The sequence below is a fragment of the Taudactylus pleione genome, unplaced genomic scaffold, assembly GCF_031769625.1.
Source record: "Taudactylus pleione unplaced genomic scaffold, aTauple2 ptg001314l, whole genome shotgun sequence".
In the NCBI taxonomy this organism is placed as follows: domain Eukaryota; kingdom Metazoa; phylum Chordata; class Amphibia; order Anura; family Myobatrachidae; genus Taudactylus; species Taudactylus pleione.
In genome coordinates this window covers 3,117,174-3,144,239 of record NW_028285714.1, presented here as the reverse complement: position 1 = coordinate 3,144,239, position 27,066 = coordinate 3,117,174, and the positions used below count along the sequence as shown (strand labels likewise).

Sequence of the window (27,066 nt, the reverse complement as noted above, 5' to 3'; positions counted from 1 at the left end):
GACCTGCTACTGGTAATGAGCTGACAGCAGCTACCTGTTCTCAAATGATGACCACTAGTTCCTAGCTACATTGCCTTCAGGGTAAATAAAACCCAAACAGCATGGAAAGGTTTCTATAATCAGAACATTGAACCTTTTCTCTGAGAATATGACTCCTGAAAGTTCTTGGTTGTTTTCCGGTGTTTGAACCCCTGGGTTTTGGACTGATACAGATGTGTCCTCATATACACAGCATCAATACGCCACACAGCGCGAGACAACCAGCACGACCATGCCACATAGGGGTGTAAATTTTGTCATTTATTTGCATCGTATACGCAACGAAACACCACTCAAAGTGTACTAGAGACGCTGGGCTGCGATTTTAAATGCAAAAGAATTAATTAAAAAAAAATGCACAAAGTTGTAGATGAAGCACAATGGAACTTGGCGAGAGTAAACAACACAGTCGCTGCATCGTAGCACTTCGTATACAGACAGACTCAGGACCTCATTCAGAGTCGGTCGTTGCGGCCGCTCGGTCGTACGCAGCCGATGTTCGCTAAACTCCTCATGCGTAAAATTCGCAATGCGCGTGCGCAAACTAGCTGTTACGATCGGAAATATCTCTCTCCTTGAACTTGGCCAGGTCGTTAGTTTGAGTGACAGGATGAGGGGTTTGTGGGTGGTAACAGGGGAAGGCGCTTGTGAACTGGGGAGTGGAGATCCGAACGCAGGCATGCCTGACTATGCAAACAGCGTTTTAAGGGAGTGCATAATTAACTAAGTAGTGTCATGGCACATGTGACATGGGAGGTTTTTACACTGACTTGATCGTAGCGCTTAAGAGAGGGTATGGTCAACCTTAAGCTCTACGACCAGCTCCGATGGTCTCAATTAATCCTTATATGCCCGGAGATGACGTGTAATGCGAACGAGAAGGGGGAGTATTTTTAGTCGTACGGCCGCATCCTCCCCTTGGTCGTCCAGCTAACGATCCCATCTTAACGACGCAACTTGCGAGTGCATCATTTGCATATCAAACCATAAAATCCCCATGGTATCCCTGTGGACCCTATGGACCTCAAAGAAAAGGAGTTATCTAGATAAGTCTACCATAACTCTTATTATTTGCATAAACAAAACTACTGGAGAGATTGAGTGGACATGGAAGAAAAGACGTTATCTAGGTAAGTCTACCATAACTCTCATTTTCTTCTTCAGTGTCCATAGGGATCCACAGGGATACCATGGGGATGTCCTACAGCAGTTCCCCTAGGGTGGGAGACGCTCCTGAGCAGAAAGAACTCGTCGCCCAAAGGAAGCATCCTGAGAGGCAAAGGCATGCAACCTAACAAAAGTTTGGACAGAAGACCATGTGGCTGCCTTGCACAAGTGTTCAGCAGAGGCACCACAGCTAAATGCCCACGATGGCCCTGCAGACCAAGTAGAATGTGCAGTCATCGTGCTTGGGACAGGGAGATCAGTCTGTGTGTACACCTGAGAGATAGTCATGCGTAGCCATCTTGCCAGAGTCTGCTTATTAGCTGGCCATCCTCGTTTGTGTAAACCATATAATACAAAATGAGCATTTGATTTTCAAACAGAGTTTGTATGCTTCACATAGATACAGAGAGCACGAACTACATCCAGGGAGGCGTCACCTGCAGAAAGATCTGCAGCCTGAAAAGCTGGAACAATTTCTTCAGTCACATGAAAACGGGACACTACCTTAGGAAGCAGTCCAAGGGTTCAAATGGAGGAGCTTGTAGCCCCTTAAGAACCAACGACAAATCCCACAGTGCTACCGGTGGAACAAAAAGGAGGCTGAAAAAAAATTCTAATATCTGGTAATGAGGCAATCTCTTGAGTAAGAAGGATCCTCTGGGACTTTATTAGATGATACTGTCCGTTCCACTTGGAGAGAATCAATCTTTGCAGAGGCCTGGAATGGAACGGAGCATACCCCACCATGTCGAAGGTGGATACCATTGATCCCCAAACCTGCATTGCTAGCAGAATGGTTACCTTTCACTATCGAAGCAGCTTACGTACAGTATTCACAACGATAGAGCCACAATCTTGTCCTCTGGCAGAAACACCGTTTGTGCCTGGGAATCCAGAAGAGACCCCAGATGTACCATCTGCTGTGTTAGAGAAAGTGATTATTTCTTCCAATTGATGATCCAGCCATGCTTTTGTAAGCAGGCTATAGTCAGATGAAGATGGTTTTGTAAAACAACCGGAGTATGTGTGATTGTCAGAAGGTCGTCCAGATATGGCAGACATTATTTTGGTAAAACCCGGGGAGCCGTAGATAGTAAAAAGGGTAGATCCTGAAATTGTTAATGTTGCTGAAGGACAGCAAAACCATAAAAATTGGTGGTGGGATGGTAGAATAGGAACATGCATATATGCATCCTGAATGTCCAGGGAAACCATGTAGTCCCCCCGCTCCATTGCCAAAATAATTGCTCTGAGAGTTTCCATACGAAACTTGGGTTGAGGGTCTTTAGATTTAGTATAGGGCGATAAGCCCCATTCGGTTTCTGAACCAGAAATAAATTGGAATAACTGCTTCCCTGTTGCAACACAGGAGCTGGGACTATTACCCCCGCCTGCAGCAGGCTTCCTGAAAGGTCAAGGCCTTGACCGCATCTGATTGGGGATCTATGCAAAAATACTTCTAGGGAGGATGCCTCCTGAAAGTGAGGGCATACCCCTGAGAGACCACTTCTCAGACCCAGGCATCGGTTATTCTTTGATGCCAACAATCTGCAAACTGCAGAAATCGGCCTCCAACCCTGGGATCCCCCAGGAGGAGGCCCGTCCCATCAGGCAGAGGGCTTGTTGTCCGGCTTAGAAGCTGGACGTCTTGCCGGCCCAGACCTCATAGCTGTCGCCTTGATATTTTGTGAAAACTAGACGCCTTAGAGGAAGGCTGTTCCCTTGCTCGTACCTGAGAACCGAAGGACCGAAAAGAAACCAGTCTAGACTTTATAGTGGCCATAGATGGCAGACCTGCTGATTTTGAAGCTGCCAGAGTAGCTATTATTTTATCCAACTGTGCTCCAAAAAGTACTTGTCCGTAGAAAGGTAAAACCTCCAGCACCCTCTTTGATCCTGCATCAGCTTTCCAGGATCTTAACCAAAGGGCCCAGCGTGCAACTGTTGAAGCTGCTGATGCTTTAGAAGCTAAAATTCCAGCATCTACATCAGCTTTTCCCAGACAGGAAGCCGCTTCCCGTATATGAGAGATCTACATCATCTGTTCTCTGGTAGCATTTGGTAAAGAATTTTCCAATGCTCCCATCCATTCTTCAACCACTTTGGCTACCCAGGCTCCAGCCATAGCTGGACGAGTAACAGCTCCTCAATCTTTTTATCCCTGGAATCCTTCAGAGAAGATGCCGATGGAATAGGCAATGTAGCATTTCTGATTAAATGAGTTACATGAGCATCCACAGTAGGTACCTCCCACTTAGTACATACAGAAGCCAGGAAAGGATACAACAATGTTATTCTCTTATTCACATAAAAACTTTGTCAGGGTTACCCCATGACTCAACCATAAACTCAGTGAGCTGTTCAGATTCAGGGAACTCAGTTTTGACCACCTTCCGGTGGTGCTTAAACACAATGGAGCCTTCTTACTATGAGCTGGTTCATCTTCCTGAATGTCTAGGATTGATTTAACCGCCTTCACCAAAGGAGGAACATCCACTGTGGACGGATGGTCCTCCTCCCCCGAGTTAGACCCTGGAGAGGAACCTTGCACATCATTTGAATTCTCAGATAATACGTCTTAATCCATATGTTGAGCTAAACTGATAAAAAGCTAAACTTGCGCTTAAGCACCTTAGTAACTACCAGTCTGCTATCAACATTAGACGATGGTGACATCCTCTGACTAGAATGGCCATCAACATCCTTTCAGGAAAAATGCATAGGAGGTGCAAACATAGCATGCTGTGGGCATCCCATCCAAGGGGGCATAGTGGGAGCAGCCATACGTTCCACAAACTGCTTCATGACCTGGGACAAAGAGGATAACCTAGAGGCTCTTCTCCAGGAACAGGTAAACTGGACTGGTTAGGTGGCTCTTTATAAACAGACAACAGACAAGCCATCCTTAATGTCCTGAGGGGACAAATAAGCCATACATGATTTACATGAAACCAGCACAGAGGGCTCCCCCCTCCTGTATACCTTCATCTTTTGGCATGTTCAAAATAAAGGCAATAATTGCAATGTTATGTGACAGCCTTTACAAAATCTTAATGAATGTTAAGTACTCGGGGAAATACCTCCACCCCAAGAGGATGGAGAGAAAAACAGTGATAGTTATAATTGACAGACAGAAATAAGACTGTCAAGACAGAAGCTAGCAAACAGTCACATACAATGCATATGTAATAGAATTACAATCGACTCTAAATCAACTACACAGACACAAAAGGAATGGTAGGATATAAAGTACTATATACCTTAACCAAGGGAGAGGTATACAGGGAGACTGACCCAAACCCTCCTGAGACCAACAGCTACAGGTGTGGTGTGTTAACCAGTCGGGTACGCTGGCCTCGTGGCAGCAGAAGCGTCTGCTGCCAATCCATAGGCTTCAGACGATAAGGCCCCGATGGTGTAGTGAGGACGCGGACAATCCCGGGCCCTGACCGCAGCGGCTTCTGGTTCGTCTCTGACACAAGAAGCAAGGACTGCCACGTGCGATTCCCTGTAAGCGAGGAATCTCCTTACCTGACACCTCCTTACATCCGGGTGCAGTCCAGGTTGCAGCATTGCTGCTAGCAAGCTTAGCAGCGACCCGCCAAAGTCACCAGCCCAGTTACTGGTGTTGCGGCCGGCGGAGATAGATGGAGTCACAGTATATGCGTATTAATTCAGACGCTTAGTACTGCCAACCCAAAAACATAAAATAGAACAAAGTAAAATAAAACATAAAATAAAAGCTCCTGCTTGGTGCGACTGAAGCCACAATGTATGACACATCTGTAGTTGAGACTCCAGGAACAACAACTGCACTTAAAAAGGTACAATACACCTTTTTCAGAAACTAACCCTGCCATTGTATACACCAAACCAGTAACCATCATATAAATATCACATACACTAATAACTACTAAATGATACCGAAAGTTTATCACCGTGCCATGCTGTGGCATCCCTTTCCCGCAGGAGGGTTATCTTATTGAAAAACGAATTAAAAGGCAAAAAAGGTAAGTAACCTCAGCAGCCAAAAATATACCTTCTATAGAAAACACACTGTCCTCCTTTATTAGTATCCTTGGCAAAGGTGACATTTATGTCCTTAATTCTTTATATGGACATAATTGTCCATATATCTCCCAGGAAAAACATAACTCCCATTCATTACAGCATGTGTGGTTGCACACTGGTTTGATGAGGATACTGAAATTATCTACATCATGGCCTTTTCAGTTACCACGTAAGGCAGTCGTTGAGGGGAGGATGCACGCCTGTGGCATGTTCCTGCTACGTATGAAGAACCATAGATTCCTATATAGATATGTATCAGACAAATCTATGTAGAACAGAGGTTTTACAATAAGCATTCTCCTAAAAGTACTATTGTGGCACTAGCCACTTTAGAATAAAAATATAAAAAAAAAGTGCATATATGTTCAATTGTGCACATTAAAGCATCCATATGTTCTTTATTCTACCTTTTCCAATCAAAAGGAAAATAAAGTCTACTCCTCCCAAAGCAGATAATGGTTTGTTGAAGGCCCAGAATGCTTTCATTTTTTCCCAGATCTCTTAACCTGAAGGAAATCATAGTCACTGCTTATATATATGCAAATGACAACTTAGGAAAAAGTATTTATGATGAAGGAAAAAGGATCATGTAACTTGGATTTCTGTTAAGCTGACCGGAGTCTTCTAAAGCAATCATGAGATCGCCATTCACTTTACAAGATTTATCACTCAGATGAGTAACTCTATTGGCGCTTTCATTATTTATCACGTTTCCAATGACGCGATGCCATTATCCATCACATACCGTAAATCACTGGAAAGTGTTCTGCACATGTATTTGCATAAATGCTGTATAATGAACTAGAAGAATAGTGGTTTTGCACTAGATTATAAAATAGAACAGGTTTAGGATTACCGTAGTTTTTGTTGTGAAAAATCATACATATGAGACACCATCCACTAGCTGTTTCCCTAGTTAGTTTTGAGATCAGGCTTTTTGACTGGTCAGCTCAAATGGCTGATATTAGGCAGACGGCACTGGGCATGTAGAGAAGATTGCATACAATGCCACCCAGTGAAGAGGTACAGATGTGTCCTTAGTGTTCCCCCTAGCATGGTGCTGCACCCTGCCACGCTGAAACAGCCTGCCCGTGCCTTCCCCATCCGTGGGCCGCATTGTCCCCCGGGAAAAGTTGGGGTGACTGATCTCTGCCAGGTGCACAGATGCGCACAGCATCTTTTCACAGTGAGGGGAGAGCTTGGGGGAAGTCAAGCACATACGCACGCTCCCAAGTGTGACAAATTGGGCGGCGCATCACAAGGACAAGCCCCACCCAAGTCAGCCACACCCTCTTCTAGGGAGTGTGCTTGTTGAAGGTGCGCAGAGAGACTCCCTGCCTGCGGTCTAGCGGTAACACGAATGTCCTCAAACTATTTCTGCAGTCGCGCCAAACAACCCTTCTTGAAACACTTGAGTCTTGCGCCACATGGCGCATTGAGGTTTGGCATGTCTACCCAATATTTAGAGAATTGACTATATATTTATAAAATATAACCTGGAATATCATATATATCTCTCACAAGGTGGAATTGGCTTTAAATTAATTATGCAATATGATTTATAACAATTATGTTAGGAAAATAGCACGGCACCCAGGGCTAATTGTATGCAAAAGCGTAGTTCTAATGAAAGTAAAACAATTTCAAGTCAGTTAACAGCTAGGCACACACTGCCAGTGAAAGAACCTAATGATATAAATCAGACCATCTTCAAGAGCTAGAAGTTTAAAAAAAATAAAAATAAATTATGCAAAAAACTACTAAGCTAAAGCTGGGTACACATTAGGTCGATTTGAGGGCCGAATGGCCGTCGCGCTGACCCAGCGGACGATTCAAGTATACGGCCTCTTGACATGTCGTACTGACATCACAGCTGGGTGGGCATTTGAATTTGCCCACCCATCTGTGATATTGGAACCTGTAGGAAGAGTACGGGCGGTCGGCGGGCTGCCTGTACACAGAGCCAGATGTGCAGATACATCTGCAGCTATATCGGCCATCAGCCGACACAATGTGTCTGTGAATGTCGTTCAGAGACATATCAGGGGTACACATTCGCAGACGAGCTTGCGACATATCGGCTGTTCGATTGATTGGCCGATATATCGCCCAGTGTATACCCAGCATCTCTTGATGCTGCCAAGGAATTCAATTCTGTGGGAGGTCCTTAGTAAATTTAATATCAGTCCTAATATCATTGTTTAGGTCAAATTGTTGTAAACTAGCCATCTTGAAAGATTGATTGGTATGTTCCCCCCTTTAGACTATGAACAAGTACGAATCAGGGCTGCCCTCTGTCACTTGGCCTGTTCGCTCTTCCAATGAAGTCTTTGGCCTGCGTTATACAGTGCCACTCAGTTATTCATAGGTTGCAGGCAGAGTAGCTGAGTAGCTAATGTGACCATGTACGTGGATAACATGTTGTTCCTTTTTGATTTCTCTGTAATACAAAGTCATTAACTAAATCTAAGTCAGTGTCCTTCCTACAAAAATCGAATACCTTGGAATTAGGTTTACAGTGATTATGGCTGGTTTTGTTCATCTTAATGTCCAACTACAGACCAATTATTTAAGAACTAAGATGCGTGTTTGGAAAAAGAAACTCACACTAACTGTTTTACTGGACAGATCAATTTGATTAAAATGATTGGGCAGCCCAAGTTCCTTTATGTTTCCACCAGTACCAGGTATATATCCCTCCCCATATGTTCAGACTCATAGATAAGTTCTCTCTTCATACTGGTTTGGGCAGACAAACATCCCCAAGCTAAGCTGTGTAAAACAAAGCACTTCTGTGGGTGGGTCTCACTTCCTAACCTCAAATTTTATTATACCTCCCAACTAGCAAATTCGTGGAGGTGGATCTACACAGTGGAGTCAGGAGCTATATTTGGATGACCGTAGACATACTTCACTGGAGGCATTGCTAGCTGGTGGCTGCCACAGCAATAGATACTGCTTGTCATGCAAGCAGTTCAAATATTGCATCAGACATTTAAATCCGCTAGGGGTCTCTGGATCAATATCTTTACCCCTAAGTGGAAATCAGATATACTTGGTGAATTTGTTTTATTGTGGGTGCGTCTTTTCGGAATCAATTTGGTGTTTTCTCCTCAGACACCTGTACTCTGATGGTCTGTTGAAAATCTTTGAACAACCTTAGGGGAGAGTTTGGAGTTCCTAACCCATGTTCATTTAATACCTTTAGTTATGCCATACATACTTTGCCTCAGAGGGACGTGCGATTGTGAGTGACCCTAAGAAGACTCTATTGCAGTAGTTGGGGGAAAAGAGCTTGTCTCCATGAGATATTACTACCTGATAATGCGCTGAGGGAGCTTTGGGGGAAATGGGACAGAGACATTGGTCCTCTAGAACTGGGGTAGGCAACGTGTTTCTTTTTGAGTGCCAGATGTTCAACATTAGAAGCTGAAAAAAATTCTGGAGAGCCACCACCCATTACTATATATACACACACACACACACACACACACACATTTACAAAAAGTAATAGATGGGTACTAAAAATGTTTGTGGCTTCAATAACCTTTATTTTTCTAAGCTAGTCTGCTCAGTTAGGGTGATAATTTGTAGTCTGGAGACGAAGACATGCTTCAGGGTTAGGTTTTGGGTGCTGGGGGGAGGTTAAGTTTAGGCACTAGGGAAGGGAAGGTTAGAATACCCACTGACAGGTGTTGGTATCCTAACCCAGTCGGGATGCCGGTGTTGGGATTGTGACCGCCAGGATACCAGGCGCTGGCATCCCGTACCCAACTCCTTCAGAACTATGAAAAGCTATTCGACTATGAACAGTACTAACTGTTGCAGGGTTCACTTACCAGAGGCCCAAGCATCAGATATGTAGGCCATGCTTCAAAAGCGGAGCTGGTTTTTAATAGTCCTGTAGGAGCCCTGAAATTGGTTCTTTCTTGAGAGAGAGTCACCTGCTGCATAACTAGGAAAGATGGTAAGATTCCCCTTACAACCCCTACTATGTGTATTTTTGGAATGGGCATTGTTGATAGAGTGCGATGCTTAACCGCTCAGTACATCCTTAATGCCTTTGCTTTAGCTAGGTTCTGCATAGTCAGGGAGCCTACAATTCAAGAATAGTGAAATTAAATGAATGATACTGTATATTAATTGCTAAATATAATTGTATGCTGAAATATGAACGAAGCTTGGGCTTCTGGAATAAATCTCCTTGTGGTTGTGAGAGGAAGATGCCTCTGGGATGAGGAGGGTACACAGCAAAACAAACAATTAGGGAAGTGTTTGTAGCATCCATTCAATATTCTCTGACACTATAATATTAAAGGTTTGTGATGGTAACTTGGTTTTGCTAATATATCTCCTTATGTTAATTGATGCTGTTCATTAATCTATCACCTCTATTCACGTCACTGTATTGCATAGGTCGGAGTTCCCTTATCTTGAATGTTTTGGGGACGTATTTTGATCTGTGTGTATTATTTTAAATGAAATATCAAAAAAACTTAAAAAAACAAAAAAACAAAGCACTTGATCTAAAAAAAAACTAATAAGTAAAAAATATTCAACCTAAAAGGAACAAGACTGCTAAACTTAGAGGGCATGTATCTGATCATTGCAAAATATGTCAAGCTTCAAAGTAAATATTGTACTTGAGACATTTAGGTGAATTTCATAAAATTTTTACCCAAAATGACAAAACCACCTAAAAATTTTATAAGGAAAGTATTACCTTCACACAAAAGTTAATCAAAGCTGTGAAGTCCCATCTCTTGGAATAGAACACGTTATATGCCAGAATGGCTTCCTGGAAATGACAAAATATAAGAATACTTAGAACCCACACGACAAAAAAGCATAATCTGTAGAACAATATCGCCATCTGCAGGACACTAAAATTGAAGATGAAGAAAAATGCAAGATGTTGCAAAATGTAAAGTAGACAGTTTATCTTTACATAAAATCCCATACAAGTCTTTATAGGGGATGTTTAAAAACTGAAATGTCCACTTTACATGTTTATTAGAACCCCCCCACCCCCAACGTAAATAAAGCAGCATCTAGCCTGCTGATTTATTTGTATAGTGCACATATATTCCACAGTGCTTTACAGAGAATATTTCCATCATTCAAATCAGCCTCTGCCCCAGCGGACCTTACAATCTATATTCTCGATCCCACAGACCCACAAGTTTAATTTTTTGTCAGAAGCAAATTAATCTACCAGTATGTCTTTTGGAGTGTGGGAGGAAAGCAGAGCACTTGGAGAAAACCCACCCAACATACAAACTCCAAACAGATAGTACTTTGGTCAGGTATGGAACGCATGACCACAGGGTTGTGAAGCAGTAATGATAACCACTACACCAACCATGCTGCCTTGCAAAGGTCTGTCTCAGATGCTTAGCCCTTTTCACCCAAGATGGTGCCACAGCATACAATGGGCTCTCAGCATCACTGGAACCCTCAACCCTTGTATGTCTCTGTGATTACTTACCTGATACACCAGGGAAATAGCTAGCTGGCCAAAGGTACTATTGGAATCACAAATTGCTGTTTTGACCCTCAGTCCTGGATAAAGAAGCATAAAAACCTAGGGGATGCAATTTCCTCTTTTTTTCATCCACTGTTCTAGGTTGTAGGAAGATAAAAGCAGCCTCATCTTTGATGTTAAAGAGAAATAGGACTTTGGCAAGAAAGTTGCATTGGCTCTTGGAACTACATTATCTTCATAGATATTTAAATAGGGCTCCATAGTGTCTGTAACTCAGACTAATCTAGAAGAAGTAACTTCCACCACATTGCCTCCAGTGTCACCCGTCTCAGAGAAACTTTCGAATTTGTTCACTCAGGACTGCCATCAGAGCATTAAGCACTAGACTGAGGACCCACTGAGCCACAAAGGACCTGATAGAGGGGCAAATCCTCTTCACCGCTTAGATAAAATTAAAGGATTCATTATTCTGGCACCAATTTGGTATTCAATAAGACACTCAGGGTTTTATTCCGTGGCTAATTGTTGGCTAAGACAACCCCGGATGATAAGCTCTGAGGGTGCACTTTATCTCGCAGCCTCAGGAGCTGCAAGGAAAAGTCCACTCTTGGATTTAATACGCACAGAAACCCATAGATTCTGTACTTTATGTGGACTCTATAGGTTACCGCGCAAGACAAATGTTAAATAATTGAATAGCTCCAGGCATGGTAAACGAAGCTTAACCCTGCACCTGATTGGTTATGTCCCTCAGTGCTGATATTTGTGCCTGATGTGTAAATATAGCAAGACCTTTACTAAAAGTTTCCTGCAGAAAGTCAAGGACATTTGGAATGGGTGTTTTAATTTGTTTTACAATTCCACCAAATAATAATTCTCTTCAAGACTGTATAATATTTAAGAGTTATTCTTTCTTGCTGGTAAAAGTGTGTTTACTACAGATTATGATACTCCTATATCTCTTAGCTCTTCCTGCTTAATTGCCATGCCATAAACAGTTGTGATATATTTGGGTGAAAGACTGGATCCCAGAGTATCTCCCAGGCCACTAAGAACAATTGATGTCATGGCCAAAATGGAAGTATTACCCTCACTTCTATTTTCTCTTAATCTTTTTTGGAATGCAAGAGATAAGAAAAGAAAATGGAGGGGAGACCGTATTGTTGACAGGTCAATATGAATAGGAATATCAATATTCTCTTTGGCATTCTAGTTTGTTGCTATTATGCCTACATGACAAGGTCCAAAGCTTCCCTGGAGCAATTTGCCTCTGGCTCAAGTACAGATGTAGCCACGTTCATCTATGCTTCGTGCGGCATGTAGTACGAAAACTAGTTGCATTAAGTTTCCCTGCGCCTTGTCGCAGCGTGGGGTATTCAGTCGCAATGTAATGAATTGAGTCTCCGGTGATTGCAATACTGGTGTTAGTCCACCAGGTGTCACTTTTGAAGACCGCCATTATGTGTGCGTGAAGTTTCCATTATAAAGTGAAATGATGCTTGTAGTTTAAGAACGGTTTTTTAGATGCTTTTTTATTTCCATCTCAAATGCTAACTCTCTACAGCAGCATGTTATATTATTTTATATTATGGTGGATATACTGTAATGTACGTTTTACAAAGCCTTACCACGATAACAGTTCTTTTATTACACACTGCAAATAATGGCGTACTCGTGCACTCACAGTAACTACAGAACAGAAAGATTTTTGCATTGAGTTGATTGTCATTTTCAGTGGGGAGATAGACGCACGCAATGAACTACCGGACACATCAAAAAAAAAAAGAAACATTGCAATCAGTGGCATCACTATGTCATTGCTTGTGTGCAAAGGTTGACTCTGGGGCTACTTTGTTCTAGAGGTACTGTCAAGGCTTAGTATGCCCATGTACCCGGGTTCGATTCCTGGAAGTGATTACACTTTATAAAACTATTAAGAATTTTGTTGTAATCAATACTATACTGGATATACTATACGGTATATTTTACATTACAAATCTCATGTTATTGCACACCACGACTAGTGCCATGATCTCAGACCTTGCAATTTTGCCGCCGTGGCGCAACGATGCTGATGACTACATCTCTAATTAGACACTGCATTTCCCTTGCCTGCTGAATGTGACATATATCATGACCAAAGTACAAGTTTTGATAATAGTAATAATAATAGCTTTGCTTCTAGTGTTGCACTGACAATGTATTAAGGTCACCACTGTCTTCTTGCATGCTTCTGGATGTTCAATCAAGAACCTGCTTGCGAATCCACAAGGTCAGTAACTCCAGCTGGAGACTGCAGACCAGGGGGAGGTTAGATTTAGGGTGCAGGGAGGGGGGGAGGGATTACGTTTAGGCCACCGGGGGGGAGGTTAGGGTTAGGGGGGGGGGGATTTTGGGGACAGATGAGATACTTACAGTGTCGGGATCTAGTCCTGTCGAGCTTCCGGTATCGGTATTAAACCCGCCAGGCTCACATCCGGCGGGATTTCATACCGATCCCACGTGTTACAGCCTTCCCATCACCAGGGTGTTGGCCAAATTAGGCCATAACTTTACAAAAATGCTGGTGATGCTTGTGTTGGAATTAAGCAGACAGGTCAATTACAAATCCCATGACCCAGAACCGGAGAGACTTCATGTGCGGACAGCCAGTGAGGTATAAAAGTCCTGGAGATCTACGTATATGAGAAAATTTGTTTTGCTAATGGCCATGAAAATGAAATTCACAGGTGCCATGCAAAAATGTCTGCCATTGACACACCTTTCAAGTTTCATGAGATTCAGGAGTAGTGCGATAAGATTGCTTGCTGAGGGTTGATGGAGTCTTGTTCTATAGCAGATGTTCCCAAACTCCACCATAACAGTCCAGGTTTGAAGTATAAACAAAAGAGAAATCTGAGCTTTTAAATCTGTGCTGGGACACCAGAAATATCAAAACATGAAAAATAAGTAATATAGAATTTGATAAGCTGGAAATCAGCACAAATGATCACATAAATACATAAAGAGTTGATCAGACTCTATTCGAAACAAACATACATAAATACAATGATTACAAGCAATTGATAACAATAGATAGCAATATGCAGTGTTCTATGGACTCGTAAAATTATTTGTATCCGTATGTGAAAAAAGATACAAATAAATATATACACAAATTAAATAAAGATATATATTCACAAATGACCATACAATCACATCAATGTGGATAATGAACCGGCAGGAAAAATTCACCTGTGTGGCAAATTAACCCTTAATTTAAAAGGAGACAGTCTCGTAAATGGCGCTGCTCTCCTCTCACTTACAGAATCTTGACCCATACAAGGTAACTTTTATATTAATATTGTATTGAATAATACAAGGAATCTCCACGCCAATTGACTTTTGATGGGTCACCAGCATTTGGGATATTATTAATATTACTATATCCTTTCACTCATTCAAATATTCCATATGACTGGTGCCATTTACGAGACTGTCCCCTTTTAAATTAAGGGTTAATTTGCCACACAGGTGAATTTTTCCTTCCGGTTCATTATCCACACTGATGTGATTGTATGGTAATTTGTGAATATATATCTTTATTTAATTTGTGTATATATTTATTTGTATCTTTTCACATACGGATACAAATAATTTTACTAGTGTCCATAGAACACTGCATATCGCTATCTATTGTTATCAATTGCTTGTAATCATTGTATTTATGTATGTTTGTTTCGAATAGAGTCTGATCAACTCTATGTATTTATGTGATCATTTGTGCTGATTTTCAGCTTATTAAATTTTATATTACTTATTTTTCATATTTTGATATTGCTGGTGTCCCAGCACAGATTTAAAAGTGCAGATTTCTCTTTTGTTTATCCATTATATAAGGTTGACAATCACCTTATTTTTATGTCTGCTGCATGTTTTTCTGATTTCCCTATCTGTATTTAGCGCTAGCTAATTTTCCAGGTTTGAAGTATATCCAGGTCTGAGCACAGGTGACTTAGTAACTCAGTCAGTTTGATTTAACCAACTGGACTCAAACATGGATATCCCCAAAACCTGGACTGTAATGGCGGAGTTTGGGAAACTCTGGACTATACAAAGACATTTCTCTTGGGATTGTGATGGAACTCTATCTTGTATCCATTTCTTACAATATATAAAGCCCACTGATCTTTTATACAAAATGTTCATATGACTGTAATGTGCAATTCTGCACACTACAGGTGTTAAGAGATAATGAAATCAGAGAATAGTCATTGTAGGTGGAAGGACAAATCAGAAAACACCCAATATCTTGAACGTTCGACAGGGCTGTCTAGAGGTAGAAGGAATATTCTTGTCTGCTGTCTCCTCCTGACCTATAACTTCTGGCATCTTTAAATTGCTTACATGATGAAGGTGGCAGAAAATACTTTGCTCCAGAAGCCTTCCCTAAGGTTCATTTTCTTCAGCGTATTTCTGTATCATGCAGTCTAATTTTTCTTCAAATAGAAGAGCCCCATCAAATGGCAGATTAGCAAGGCTACTTTTTCACTGAGTGTCTCCTGCACAGAAACATACCATTGGGGCTCTTCTAGCCACTGCTGCTAATGCCATAGACCTTGCTGAAAATGCCATGGTATTCAAGGATGCCTCATACATGAATACTATTGCCTCCTTAGTCTTAGAACTGCATGTTTGACAAAAGAATTGTTCACATTCAGCAGTTTGTCACCTTAGGTTGCTGTACTTTGATCTCTTTTTTTCCCCTTCGGCGGGCTCTACAAGAGTACTGAAGAAGGGCATACTGACTTGGATACTATTGGCCCTCCAACTTGTTAGATACAGGTTCACGGAGTGCTGGTCTACTTCCTACTGTAATTTGATATCTTATATATTGATGGGGATGTAGTATGCATCCCTGTGTGCGCGAGATGCAGACGGTCCATAATATCGGCGCTGGGATCCCAACCAACAGCATCCCGAAGGTAAGTATTGCCAGTTAGGGGAGGGTTAGGGTTAGGCAGGGGAGGGACAGTAAGGTTTAGGGAGCAGGGATGCGGAGGTTAGGCTTAGGCACTAGAAGGGAGGCTTTGTTTAGGCACCGGGGAGGGAGTGTTAGGTTAAACTTACATTGTTGCCTGATGGGTGTAGGGATTCTGACTGTCGGGATGGCGCTGTCGGTATTCTGACCAGAAGCATCCCGATCACCAGCAATCCATACCCAACCCTATTGACGTATAATTGCGTTGTTTAGATATAATCAATAGTATGGCTTTGGAAAAGTTTATTTTTCCACATAGTCCCCATACTTGTCTAAGCATTTGGTCCAACTGTACACCAAGTCATCTATCTTGGCATAGTAAAAAAAAATAAAAAAATCAAATCAACCCATTGAAGCCAGGGTATGACTGCTTCCTGAAGTTCAACGTAGGTTGCGAATCACCTTCCACCCAGGTGCTTCTGCAATGGTCCAAAGAGATAGAAATCAGTTGGTGCCAAGTCTGTAGGGAGGTTGGTCCAGTACCTCCCAATGGTAGTGCCGTAACAACTCACGCGTGCAGTTGGCTGAGTGTGGCATGGTGTTACTGTGCAGCAATACGAAGCATATTCGCAGCAACCCAGGTTGTTTGGTTGTTTTCGACTAATTGCTCTCCACAACTGACTTAATGTGTCACAATCGCAAACAGCAATCATAGTATCTCCTATGGTGAGGAAATCAACAAGAAGCCCTCCTTCTGATCCCAAAACACAGTCGCCATGACCTTCTTGGCCGATGGCATTGTTTTGAATATCTTTGAAGAGGAGGACGATGTGTATTTCCATGTATTGGAGGCTTGCTTCGCCTCTGGTGTCACATGATGCACCCACATTTCATCGCCTGTAACAATATGCTGCAGGAATTCATCCTCACTGTACCTATTGGTTTTATGAACTTTTGAGAGTTGCTTCGGTACCCAGCGTGAACACGTTTTCCTGTACCCCAGTTGCACGATGTAGTGCACAGTACCCACTGAGATGTTCAGTTTGTCAGCAATATCTCGAACTCCAATACATCTGTCCTCCAGAATCAGATGTTCAATCCGGCAGAAATTGTCGGCTGTGGTGGACGTGCTTGGTTGGCCGGATTGCTGCTCATCTTGAACGTCTTGTCCATTATCAAAGGCAGTGCACCAAACCTAAAAATGTTTCTGTGACGTGACATGACATCATAGTACACCTCGACAAGTTGGTGATGAATTTCAGCTGCTGATGTGTCCTTTTGGCACAGAAATCTGATCACATTACACACCTCAATGTTTGACCATATTTCCACCACCTCCGCCATCTAACAATTGATGTTAAGAAAGCATGACTGAAATGAGGCAAGGTCTAATGTCCGTGAAGGAAAGCAGTGGTCTACTTGCTCTGGCCTGGCGGGAGATCTTGTTACATTACTTATTGAACCACCCTCGTTGTATGCATGTTGCTGCAAACACATTGTGGTACCACGTAATAATGATAATCACAGTAACACTATCTCAGTAATGATGCTCAATACAAAGCACCCCTAACTTTTTGACTGTTTAGCCCATTCCACATCCAGGATGGTGATCCTGCCACATACAATACCATTGTGAGAGCATTTGGTGTACATATATCCTAAAAATACAAAATTCCAATCACTGGACGGAGGGAGGAGCACAATGTTACAATCAAATGCTCACCTTTAATTCATATGAGTTTCTTATCTTGTTCCCGAGAGAACACTCAATAAGGTTCCACCGACTTTCAGACACCTGTGCTCCATTCTGTGTGTAATTTAAACGTACAGTTTTAAAAATACCAATAGTATTTACAGTAAATATTAAACTTAGATGACAGTCGTAAATTTCTTACCAGGTTATTTACTGGATAAATGTTGTATTGCGAACAGGGCATTTTAACATGTGTGCTGTCCCATTTGTCGCAGAATGAACTTGGGGTGGGTTTAGGCACTGTCTCATGTAAAGGGTAAACCTGCAACAAATTCACAGAAGGAAAATTCATTTATATTTTATTAATCATACAAGTCAAAAATGCAGTATTGTTAAACTTTTATGCAACTAGTGCCTCTACATCTGTCACTTGCAATGTTTTAGGGATCATTTTTTGCTCTCATGCTTCCCGTTTCTAATACTATGATAAGCACAATGTGTTTTTCTTCAATTATTCATATTTACAGTTAAAGTGGACATACAGGAGGGTCTGACTTTGAATTATACGCGAATGCCGCCTCTGCTGCGAAAATATTCAAGTATCGCAGAAGCCAGGAGATATATTTAGCTGCCCACCAGCTGCTTTGCAAAACCAAGCATTTGAATAAAGACACAGCATTGGTCACAGATTCCATCATCATAGTCCTGAGTGAGCCTATGGTCTCGCAGAATAGCCGTGGAAACGGTGACATCGTACCTTGACGCTTGTGCAGCACGATTTAGACACATATGCTAATACTATTAGTACTATATACTAATAATCGCCAAAAACCTTAAACATCGGCATTGCGTACATAAATGGGATGGAAAATGACCAGTTTTAAAATGGTTATAAAGAAGCTTTTAAAATGTATTTTTTTGCAAAGTTCCAATTAAACGTTGCAATGTCTTCACATAAAGAAAGATATTGCACAGCGTTTTTCAATTTTAGTCTCTGATCTTGTGGTGTAAATATTACGTGGAAATGCAGGCAGCTATGAAGCTATACATTTGAGAACGCCTTTAATCTATGTGTATATTATTTAATAATACTTTCCAGAAGTCCCAGTACGCTTCATAAAATCAACAAGGCAAATTTGATAAATCAGACACTAACGAATGCTAACTCACAGAAATTAAATCTTAAAACTTTGTATTAATTAAGTTTTATTATATTGCAATTTTTAAACATCTCAAACGAAAATAAGAGAGTCCAATATGGTCAAATTTCTAAAACCATTGTTCTACACTAAGGGAGTGATTCAGAGTTGCAAGAAAAGGGGCAGCATCTTTGGTTTGTGATACTGGGCATGCTCACAAGGCCGACTAAGGCATACTTATGGATCTCTGAGTGGCTATTCAGAATAGCATGATACCTCCACTTGTGGCTAAACGGGTGTAACTAGACAGCCTAGGGGCACTCGCACTTTTGCATAAAAGTGTGCCATGGGCGAGTAGGTGAATTCAGATCCAGTGATTTCAGACTGATCTCTTGCATCCAGGAAGGATAGGGCTGGAGCAAATAGTCATTAAGGCTGCTTTCACAAGTAGATGTATATATTTCATTGTGCAAATCACAAAATGCAGTCTGATTATCACGTCAACTTGTGCAGCTCGTTAGCAGCTGATGAAAATGATTGTGATTACATGTTTAGTCTCCCATATCCAAATATTCCGAAATACGGATTATTATTAGCATGACTGATAAAGTGAAACCTTTGCTTTCTGATGGTTCATTGTATACAAACTTTGTCTAAGGCATAAATTATTAAAAATCTAGTATAAATTTACCTTCAGGCTGTGTGTATAAGGTGTATATGAAACTTAAAAGAATTTCATGTATGTACATAAACTTTTTTTGATGCACAAAATTATTAAAAATATTGTATAAAATGACCTGCAGGCTGTGTGTATAAGGTGTATATAACACATAAATGCATTCTGTGTTTAGATTTGGGTCCCATTCCTAAGATAATTCATTATTTTATGCAAATACTCCAAAATACGAAATATTCCAATATCCAAAATACCCCTGGTCCCAAGCATTTTGGGTTTGGGAGGCTCAACCTGTAGTTATTCATTTATATAGTTCCACCATTACGCAGTGCTTTACAAAGTTTATTTAATCATTAATATGAGTCTCTGCCCCACTGGAGCTTACAGTCTAAGGGGACAATGCAGAGTTGAAAGCAAATAACTGCACCCGCGTTGTGTACACGGAGATAAATTTGTAAATTGACCCACCTGCTGCCATCCTTATGCCTGGTTTCATAGTGGTCATCATTACCAGTGTGCAGCAGTACTATACATGCTGCAAAAGATCCGTCTGGAAACCGGTGTAATTGCACTTGTGCACACCTCTGCATAGCCCGCAGTTATGTCAACACGTCCTTACTAAACTTCACTTATATATAATGCCCCGTTAACACCCAGTTACGCCCCCAAAACCACAAGTGGACATGCGACTAAATTGCATACAACTTTCCTATGGCCATAGTTGTGTATGCAGATACGTCCTTAAAAATGACTTGCATCAGCCCCTGTAGTCTCTACCACACACAAATGCAGTAGGCTCCATTTTGTCAGAAGCTAAATAACATTACAGAATGTTTTTAGATTGTGAGAGGAAATTGGACTTTCCAGAGGAAATTCACACAAGCCTGTGTGTTATCCAAAATTAACCATGGTCCCAGTACTGAGAGGCAACAATACCAACCCCTGTGCAATCACGCCACCCCATGTTTGGCAGAGAACGAACTCTGAGACCCTGTATTCGGCAATTGCACGTTTTAAACATTTGGTTGTTAATTTTAGATATTTGCAGGTGTGTCGTGATTGACTTAAGAAAGAAGTCACTGAGGCACCTAAGACTAGTCAAACATATTATACAATACAAACAATCATTACTATTCTCCCTGCGAGACAGTGATACAGGTAGTACAACTGCTTTGATGACTCCTTACCTGTACAGTGACTGTGTGGTTTTCTGAAGCCCTCAGTGGTGGCTGAGCCATGTGGCATGTTGGCATTCGGTTCATGTCATTCAGTGGAGTTCCAAGCCATTTCAGGTCGGAAAGAGAATGTCTGGCAGATTGGCTTTCCTCATCTCTGAGTACATCTTTACTGTTTTTGTGACAAACTGGAGTTAGTGAACTGTCCTTTAACTACATCAAAACATAAATACACTTAAACATTTAGCTCCTAAACAACGTGTGTACCCAGCGATGAGAGCCATGACCCCTCTGCCGACGGGCCGACATATCTGGCAGTCTGTACACACTGCGAGATCCGGTGCCTGACCGCCCGATATGCCAGCCCCCGCCGCTTTGCGCTGCATGGGATAGTCAGCCGCATCGCCTGATTTGACTGCATGTACAAAAGATGAGGTGACGACGTCATGGGAAAGTCCACTACACAATGTAGTGCAGCGGTAGACAACATCGGTCCTGGAGAGCAACTAACAGTTCACATTTTCCAGACCACCTAGCTGGTAAACAAGTGTATTCATTACTCACTAACACATTTAAAAGGATTCACAAGTGGAGCTAATTATTTCACTTGTGATTCTGTGAGGAGACCTGGAAAACATGCACTGTTGGTAGCTCTCGAGGACAAGAAAGAGAAAGAAAGAGAAAGAAAGAGAAAGAAAGAAAAAAAGAAAGAAAGAAAAAAAGAAAGAGAAAGAAAGCGAAAGAGAAAGAAAAAAAGAAAGAAAGAAAAAGAAAGAGAAAGAAAAAAAGAAAGAAAGAAAGAGAAAGAAAAAAAGAAAGAAAAAGAAAGAGAAAGAAAAAAAGAAAGAAAGAAAGAGAAAGAAAAAAAGAAAGAAAAAGAAAGAAAAAGAGAGAAAAAGAGAAAGAAAAAAAGAAAGAAAGAAAAAGAGAGAAAGAAAAAAAGAAAGAAAAAAAGAAAGAAAAAGAGAAAGAAAAAAAGAAAGAAAGAAAGAGAAAGAAAAAAAGAAAGAAAAAGAGAAAGAAAAAAAGAAAGAAAGAAAGAGAAAGAAAAAAAGAAAGAAAAAGAGAAAGAAAAAAAGAAAGAAAGAAAGAGAAAGAAAAAAAGAAAGAAAAAGAAAGAGAAAAAAAGAAAGAAAGAAAGAAAAAAAGAAAGAGAAAGAAAGAGAAAGAGAAAGAAAAAAAGAAAGAAAGCGAAAGAGAAAGAAAAAAAGAAAGAAAAAGAGAAAGAAAAAAAGAGAAAAAGAAAAAAAGAAAGAAAAAAAGAAAAAAAGAAAGAGAAAGAAAGAAAGAGAAAGAAAGAGAAAGAAAGAGAAAGAAAAAGAAAAAAAGAAAGAGAAAAAGAAAAAAGAAAAAAAGAAGAGAGAGAGAGAGAGAGAGAGAGAGAGAGAGAGAGAGAGAGAGAGAGAGAGAGAGAGAGAGTGGAGCTAATTATTTCACTTGTGATTCTGTGAGGAGACCTGGAAAACATGCACTGTTGGTAGCTCTCGAGGACAAGAAAGAGAAAGAAAGAAAGAGAAAGAAAGAGAAAGAAAAAAAGAAAGAGAACGAAAAAAAGAAAGAGAAAGAAAGAGAAAGAAAAAGAAAAAAAAAGAGAAAAAGAAAAAAAGAAAGAGAAAAAGAGAAAAAGAAAAAAAGAAGAGAGAGAGAGAGAGAGAGAGAGAGAGAGAGAGAGAGACTACACTAAGGAGATTGCTCTAATGCTAAATTCTTGCAGAGGATCTAGATTAGGAATCAGCATGTATGAAAACAAGTACAGTGTAAAAGTAACCTGTGTTTTCAGCTCAGTGGCAATGATTTGACCAAATCAGTTCCTGGTCACACAACTGCTTCAAAAAAGTGCTGCACGTCTATAAGAGTCTACATCATTTCACAATTTAAGAAAAAAAATTCTTAAGAGACTGCTGAAAACAAAGCGGGATGTGAAACTGCTGAACCAGTGCAGATTTTTACTGGAAACTGGTATAAATTTAGATGCCATCTTTTAATTTATTTTCCATTTAATGAATTAATTTCTGACACATAAGAAACGAATTAGAATCAGAGGCATTGGTTGTCAACAAAAGCTAGAGATGAGCTAGTAAACCATGGGTTATGTAAGGCAACTCCAAGAGGGGTTTATAAAATGGGTTGGGTATGATATGCTGCCTGTTGGGATACCACTAGTCAGAATACCGATAGCGGCATCCCGACAGCTATAGAAGTGAATGGTAAGTATTTTGCTACCCCTTTCGTAACCCTTACCATATTATTGATGGCACATGCCGACTACATCCCTTATAAATCATGTGCCATCAATACCCAGTGTTCATTCTTTCACCCTGCGCTTATATAGCGCTCTCTGCTCTGGTGCTTCTATCACACTCAGCTGATGCAACAAACTGCTGAGATACAGAATAGTGTGTGCCAGAGCGACACCCTAGTCAGAATACCGACAGCGGCATCCTGACAGCAATAGAAGTGAATGGTAAGTATTTTGCTACCCCTTTCTTAACCCTTACCATAACCCTAACCCTAACCCACCTTTCCCGATGCCTACCCGTAACCCTCCCCCCCAGTGCCTAAGCCTAACACCTCCTTCCTGGTGCCTAAACCTAACCTCCCCATCCCCTCACCCTAATCCTAACCCTCCCCGGTGTCTAACCCTAACCTTCCCCCGCTATCTAATCCTAGCCCCACTATCTAACCCTACCCTCCACATGCAACCCCGATACTTACCTTCGGGATGCTGACTGTTGGGATACTGGTGGCAGGATCCCGACCCGTTGGGATTTTTGGCGCCTGTATTCAGACAGTCGGCATCCCGCACGCCGGAATGCCGACTACATCCCTTATAAATCATGTGCCATCAATACCCAGTGTTCATTCTTTCACCCTGCGCTTATATAGCGCTCTCTGCTCTGGTGCTTCTATCACACTCAGCTGATGCAACAAACTGCTGAGATACAGAATAGTGTGTGCCAGAGCAGAGAGCGACACCCTAGACAGGAAAGAGGAACTGTACGGGTTTGTGAGAGGTGCAGGGTGCTAGAAGAACACTAAATACATATTCAATTATCTCTACAGAAGAGGTCTCCCTCACCCCCAATCATTCTATGATTATTTTACTGGAGGGAGGGGGTATTTATCCAATAGGAGAAGTGATGACGTAATCAGGTAACTGTAAAAGACAGACTCTACCTCCTACATCGTATTATGCTAGAACTCTGATGATGGTGCGGTGTGTTTTTGTAATGTGTGAGCTACGCAACGTGAGAATAAAATCATCATGGGTGTGGGCCATTATTATTATTATTATTATTGTTTATTTATATGGCGCCTTACAAAGTACATAAACAAATAGGTTGATTAACAGTGACGTACATGTACAGTACAATACAATACAGTACAGGACATGGATAATATACATTGCTACATTCGCGACCATAACACCCAGATAAGCAACAATGCAAAGCAACCAAGTGTTAGGTGCCCTGGTAGAGAGTAAGAAGTAGATGAAGGTAGATGAAAGAAGCGTGCAGAAAATGTCAAGCTAATGAAGTTTTGCAGAAAAACAGCCCGTTTTGCAAACGCCTGCAATATCAAGCCACATTTGTAATCTCAACTCTTGCTGATTTTCTAATCTAAAAGCAGATCTTTAATGACCGCCAATTCAATCTGCTGTACAGGTTGTGGAAGGAGTAGGATTGGAAACACTGTAGTACCTGTACAAATTTCCCATGTAAATTTGCAAAATGTAGCCATCAGGCATATACTTTACAGAACAGTTTTACTAATCTTCCTCATCGCTATCTGGTATTAAGTACGGTTTCAAAATATACCCCAAAAGTTAAATCATAGTAGATTTTACATGTCATCCACTATAAAAGGACAGTTGTGTCAAGTTTTATACAGTTAGAAAGTGAACAAAAACATGGATTCTAAGGTGTCAAAGTATACTTTATTTTTGCACATCACTGTATGGTATTCAAATAATTACCCAAAGAAGATTCTTTTTTGACCATTATTACATTCCCAGCACCCTTTCTGCATCTGGATGGTAAAATCCAAGTCCTGCTCTGCTTACCGTCCTTTGCTCAGTCCTCCAGGCAGTAGCAGCCCAAGGAAGGCATTTACTGTGCAGACAAAGATTATTGTTGTTGTCTAATGTAGTACCCTGGAATTGCTTGGCAACAGGGATAATAGCTTTTAAGCTCACCAAGACTCATACATTAACAATGTCCTCATTCCTTCTTCTAGTTATGGCTCTTATCACGGCACAGGCAAAACAACTAAACCAAATACTCAACAATCTCATCCATAAACAGACAGAAATAAACTAAAATTCCAGACAAAGCAAGTTACTTTCTGTAGTGCTGCATGTGTTTTGGCATTGCAATAACAGTCTGTTTGCTAATAAGCAGATACATCTTTCTTCTCCTGGAGTAGTGACTGACCACTACAGAAGACAACATTCATATTTGTGTACCATAAACCACATCAGATCGCCCAGCTCTAACATGATACTAGAGACCATGTGCAATGCCATCACAGGACCTGCAATGTCAATACCAGTTCAAGGATCCAAAAAGGGAAACAAACTGGTGGATCCAGTCTCTACTTCCTAACTATACACAGGGCCTGATTCAGATATGCACAAAAGTCTGCCACATAATTGCCTGTCCGGAAAGAAATGCAGATCCTCACATCTCTGCAATTGCACCATCACTATCCATCCTCAGTAAGCGGTAGCCATCATCGATATCAGTGAGGTCTTACCTCAGCCTACCTGTGGTGTAAAGCCGCACATCCACTAGGCAACACGACAGTACGATTACGACATCGTAATTGTACCGTCGTTGCTGTTCCCCTGCAGTGCCAACACTGAACAATTGATCGTTCAATGCAGGCACCCTCCATCATCCCCGAACATGGCCAATCTATCGTTATCGGCAGATTGACCAGCATGTTGGGGTGATTATTGATGTCGGAAACGACCAGCGGGAACGCGCATCACTAGTCGTTTGACATCTTCATACCTGATGTGTGCCAGATTACTGAGCGTTCGCACGATTTTGATGTCATAATTGTGCCATCGCTCTGTGTAATCGGGTAGTGGATGTGCGGCTTAAGATATCCATCTGAAATCAGACTAATGTCTGCATAAGCTCACCTCTAAATAGCCCAAGACACCATCTCAAAACACTTCACCTATGTGGTAACACCCTCTTGCCAACCAGCTACGCTTATTCAAGCTGCCAGTGAGGAGAGACTGAGATACGTAGTGCTCTGAATGGCAGGTAAATGCATGCACTTGGTTCCATTGGATGCACAGCTGCTAAAAATCACAATCTATGCTAAACTTGTAATCAGGTCCACAATGTTAACTCTGCACTCCTGCATTCCATGGAGGCAGAACATTAATTATGATGAGCTTGAGGAATTCTGTACACGTTGGAAGGCTCAGATCAGGCCTCTACTGCACATTACAGAATATATATATATAAAAAAATATTATATATAATATATACATACATATCCATCCAACAATAGAGGCGGCACTCAAACGACTTGGTAAATAAATGACTTCAAGAGCCTGTAGCTAATCAACCTTTCAGGACTTGTATTTTATGTTCTTACGTCAGGAACTTCCTGACGAAAGAACATAAAATGAAGTTCTGAAACGTTGATTAACTACAGGCCCTTGAAGTCGTTTATTTAACAAGTCGTTTGAGTGCCGCCTCTATTGATGGATATTTATGGTTGCTACCCTGCTGGGCAACCAGGAGGAAGGCAACGGACGCAAGTGTGCTTGTACACACACACACACATATCACCATTTCAACATCATCATCATTTTCCTCTGCACATGCAGTGTGTGCTTGGAAAAAAAAACAAAAAACAACCAGTACAGGATTACTGCTGAAGAAGCTAAAACTGGCATGAAAACATATTGAAATTTGGACATTTACCACAGTAAACCTGTATCTATTTTGTAAAGGTTATTGTCCATTCATTGTAGTGCTCTCTGCCGGCACATACACAGTCTTTTGGAACGGTTTGTTGTCAGTTTGTCATGTCAACATATCATGAATATCGACATGGTCACTGTCGACTAATCATACCCAACCCACTATTGGTAGTTACAGGAGGTGCTTATAGCAGAGTGGGCAGGATGCTGCACACCTGTCACGAGAAGGAATGTGTGCCCGCCACATTCAACCACTGCTCCATCCTTCATACGATGCTGCCAAAACTGGGTGTCCTGAGTCCGACTCTAGTCCTTCTCCCTGTGGCTGCAGTAATACAGCCAGGGAGGAGAGTGACCTTCAGGGAGCTGCGGAGGAAGAGAGTGAAAGCGTGGGAGCTGTGCGCAGCTGGTGAGTGACTATATCGGTTAGATAATAATCTCCTCTCCTTATAATATTGTTAGTAATTGGGGACACTCCTTTCACTTGGAAAACCACAACTGCCAGCTTGCCCTGGCACCAGCTGGGACCTGCAGTTTGGCAAAAAAAGAAATCTGTGGTTTATGATCGGCCAAAACCACTGGAAACCTCAAGTATAGGGTATATGTTACATATAGGCAAGTAGTTCCAGTACTGCTTTAAATGAGTTTGCATACTGTATGGTGCAGAACAGTCAGCGTTGTGGAGTCCTGCAGGACTATAGGATTGTATCAAAT

The 27,066-nt window shown here is 41.4% G+C and overlaps 1 protein-coding gene across 2 annotated transcripts in view; it reads right to left on the bottom strand.

Annotated features, from left to right (window-relative positions):
• Positions 1-27,066, bottom strand: part of PARG (poly(ADP-ribose) glycohydrolase) — a 174,689-nt gene that overhangs the window by 96,874 nt on the left and 50,749 nt on the right. For both annotated transcript variants that reach the window (XM_088463078.1, XM_088463079.1), the window contains 4 exons: positions 20,418-20,577; positions 17,618-17,737; positions 17,446-17,529; positions 10,001-10,075 (listed from right to left, as the gene is read on the bottom strand). In XM_088463078.1, the coding sequence (XP_088319204.1) occupies positions 10,001-10,075; positions 17,446-17,529; positions 17,618-17,737; positions 20,418-20,577 (439 nt within the window). The remainder of the gene's footprint in view (positions 1-10,000; positions 10,076-17,445; positions 17,530-17,617; positions 17,738-20,417; positions 20,578-27,066) is intronic.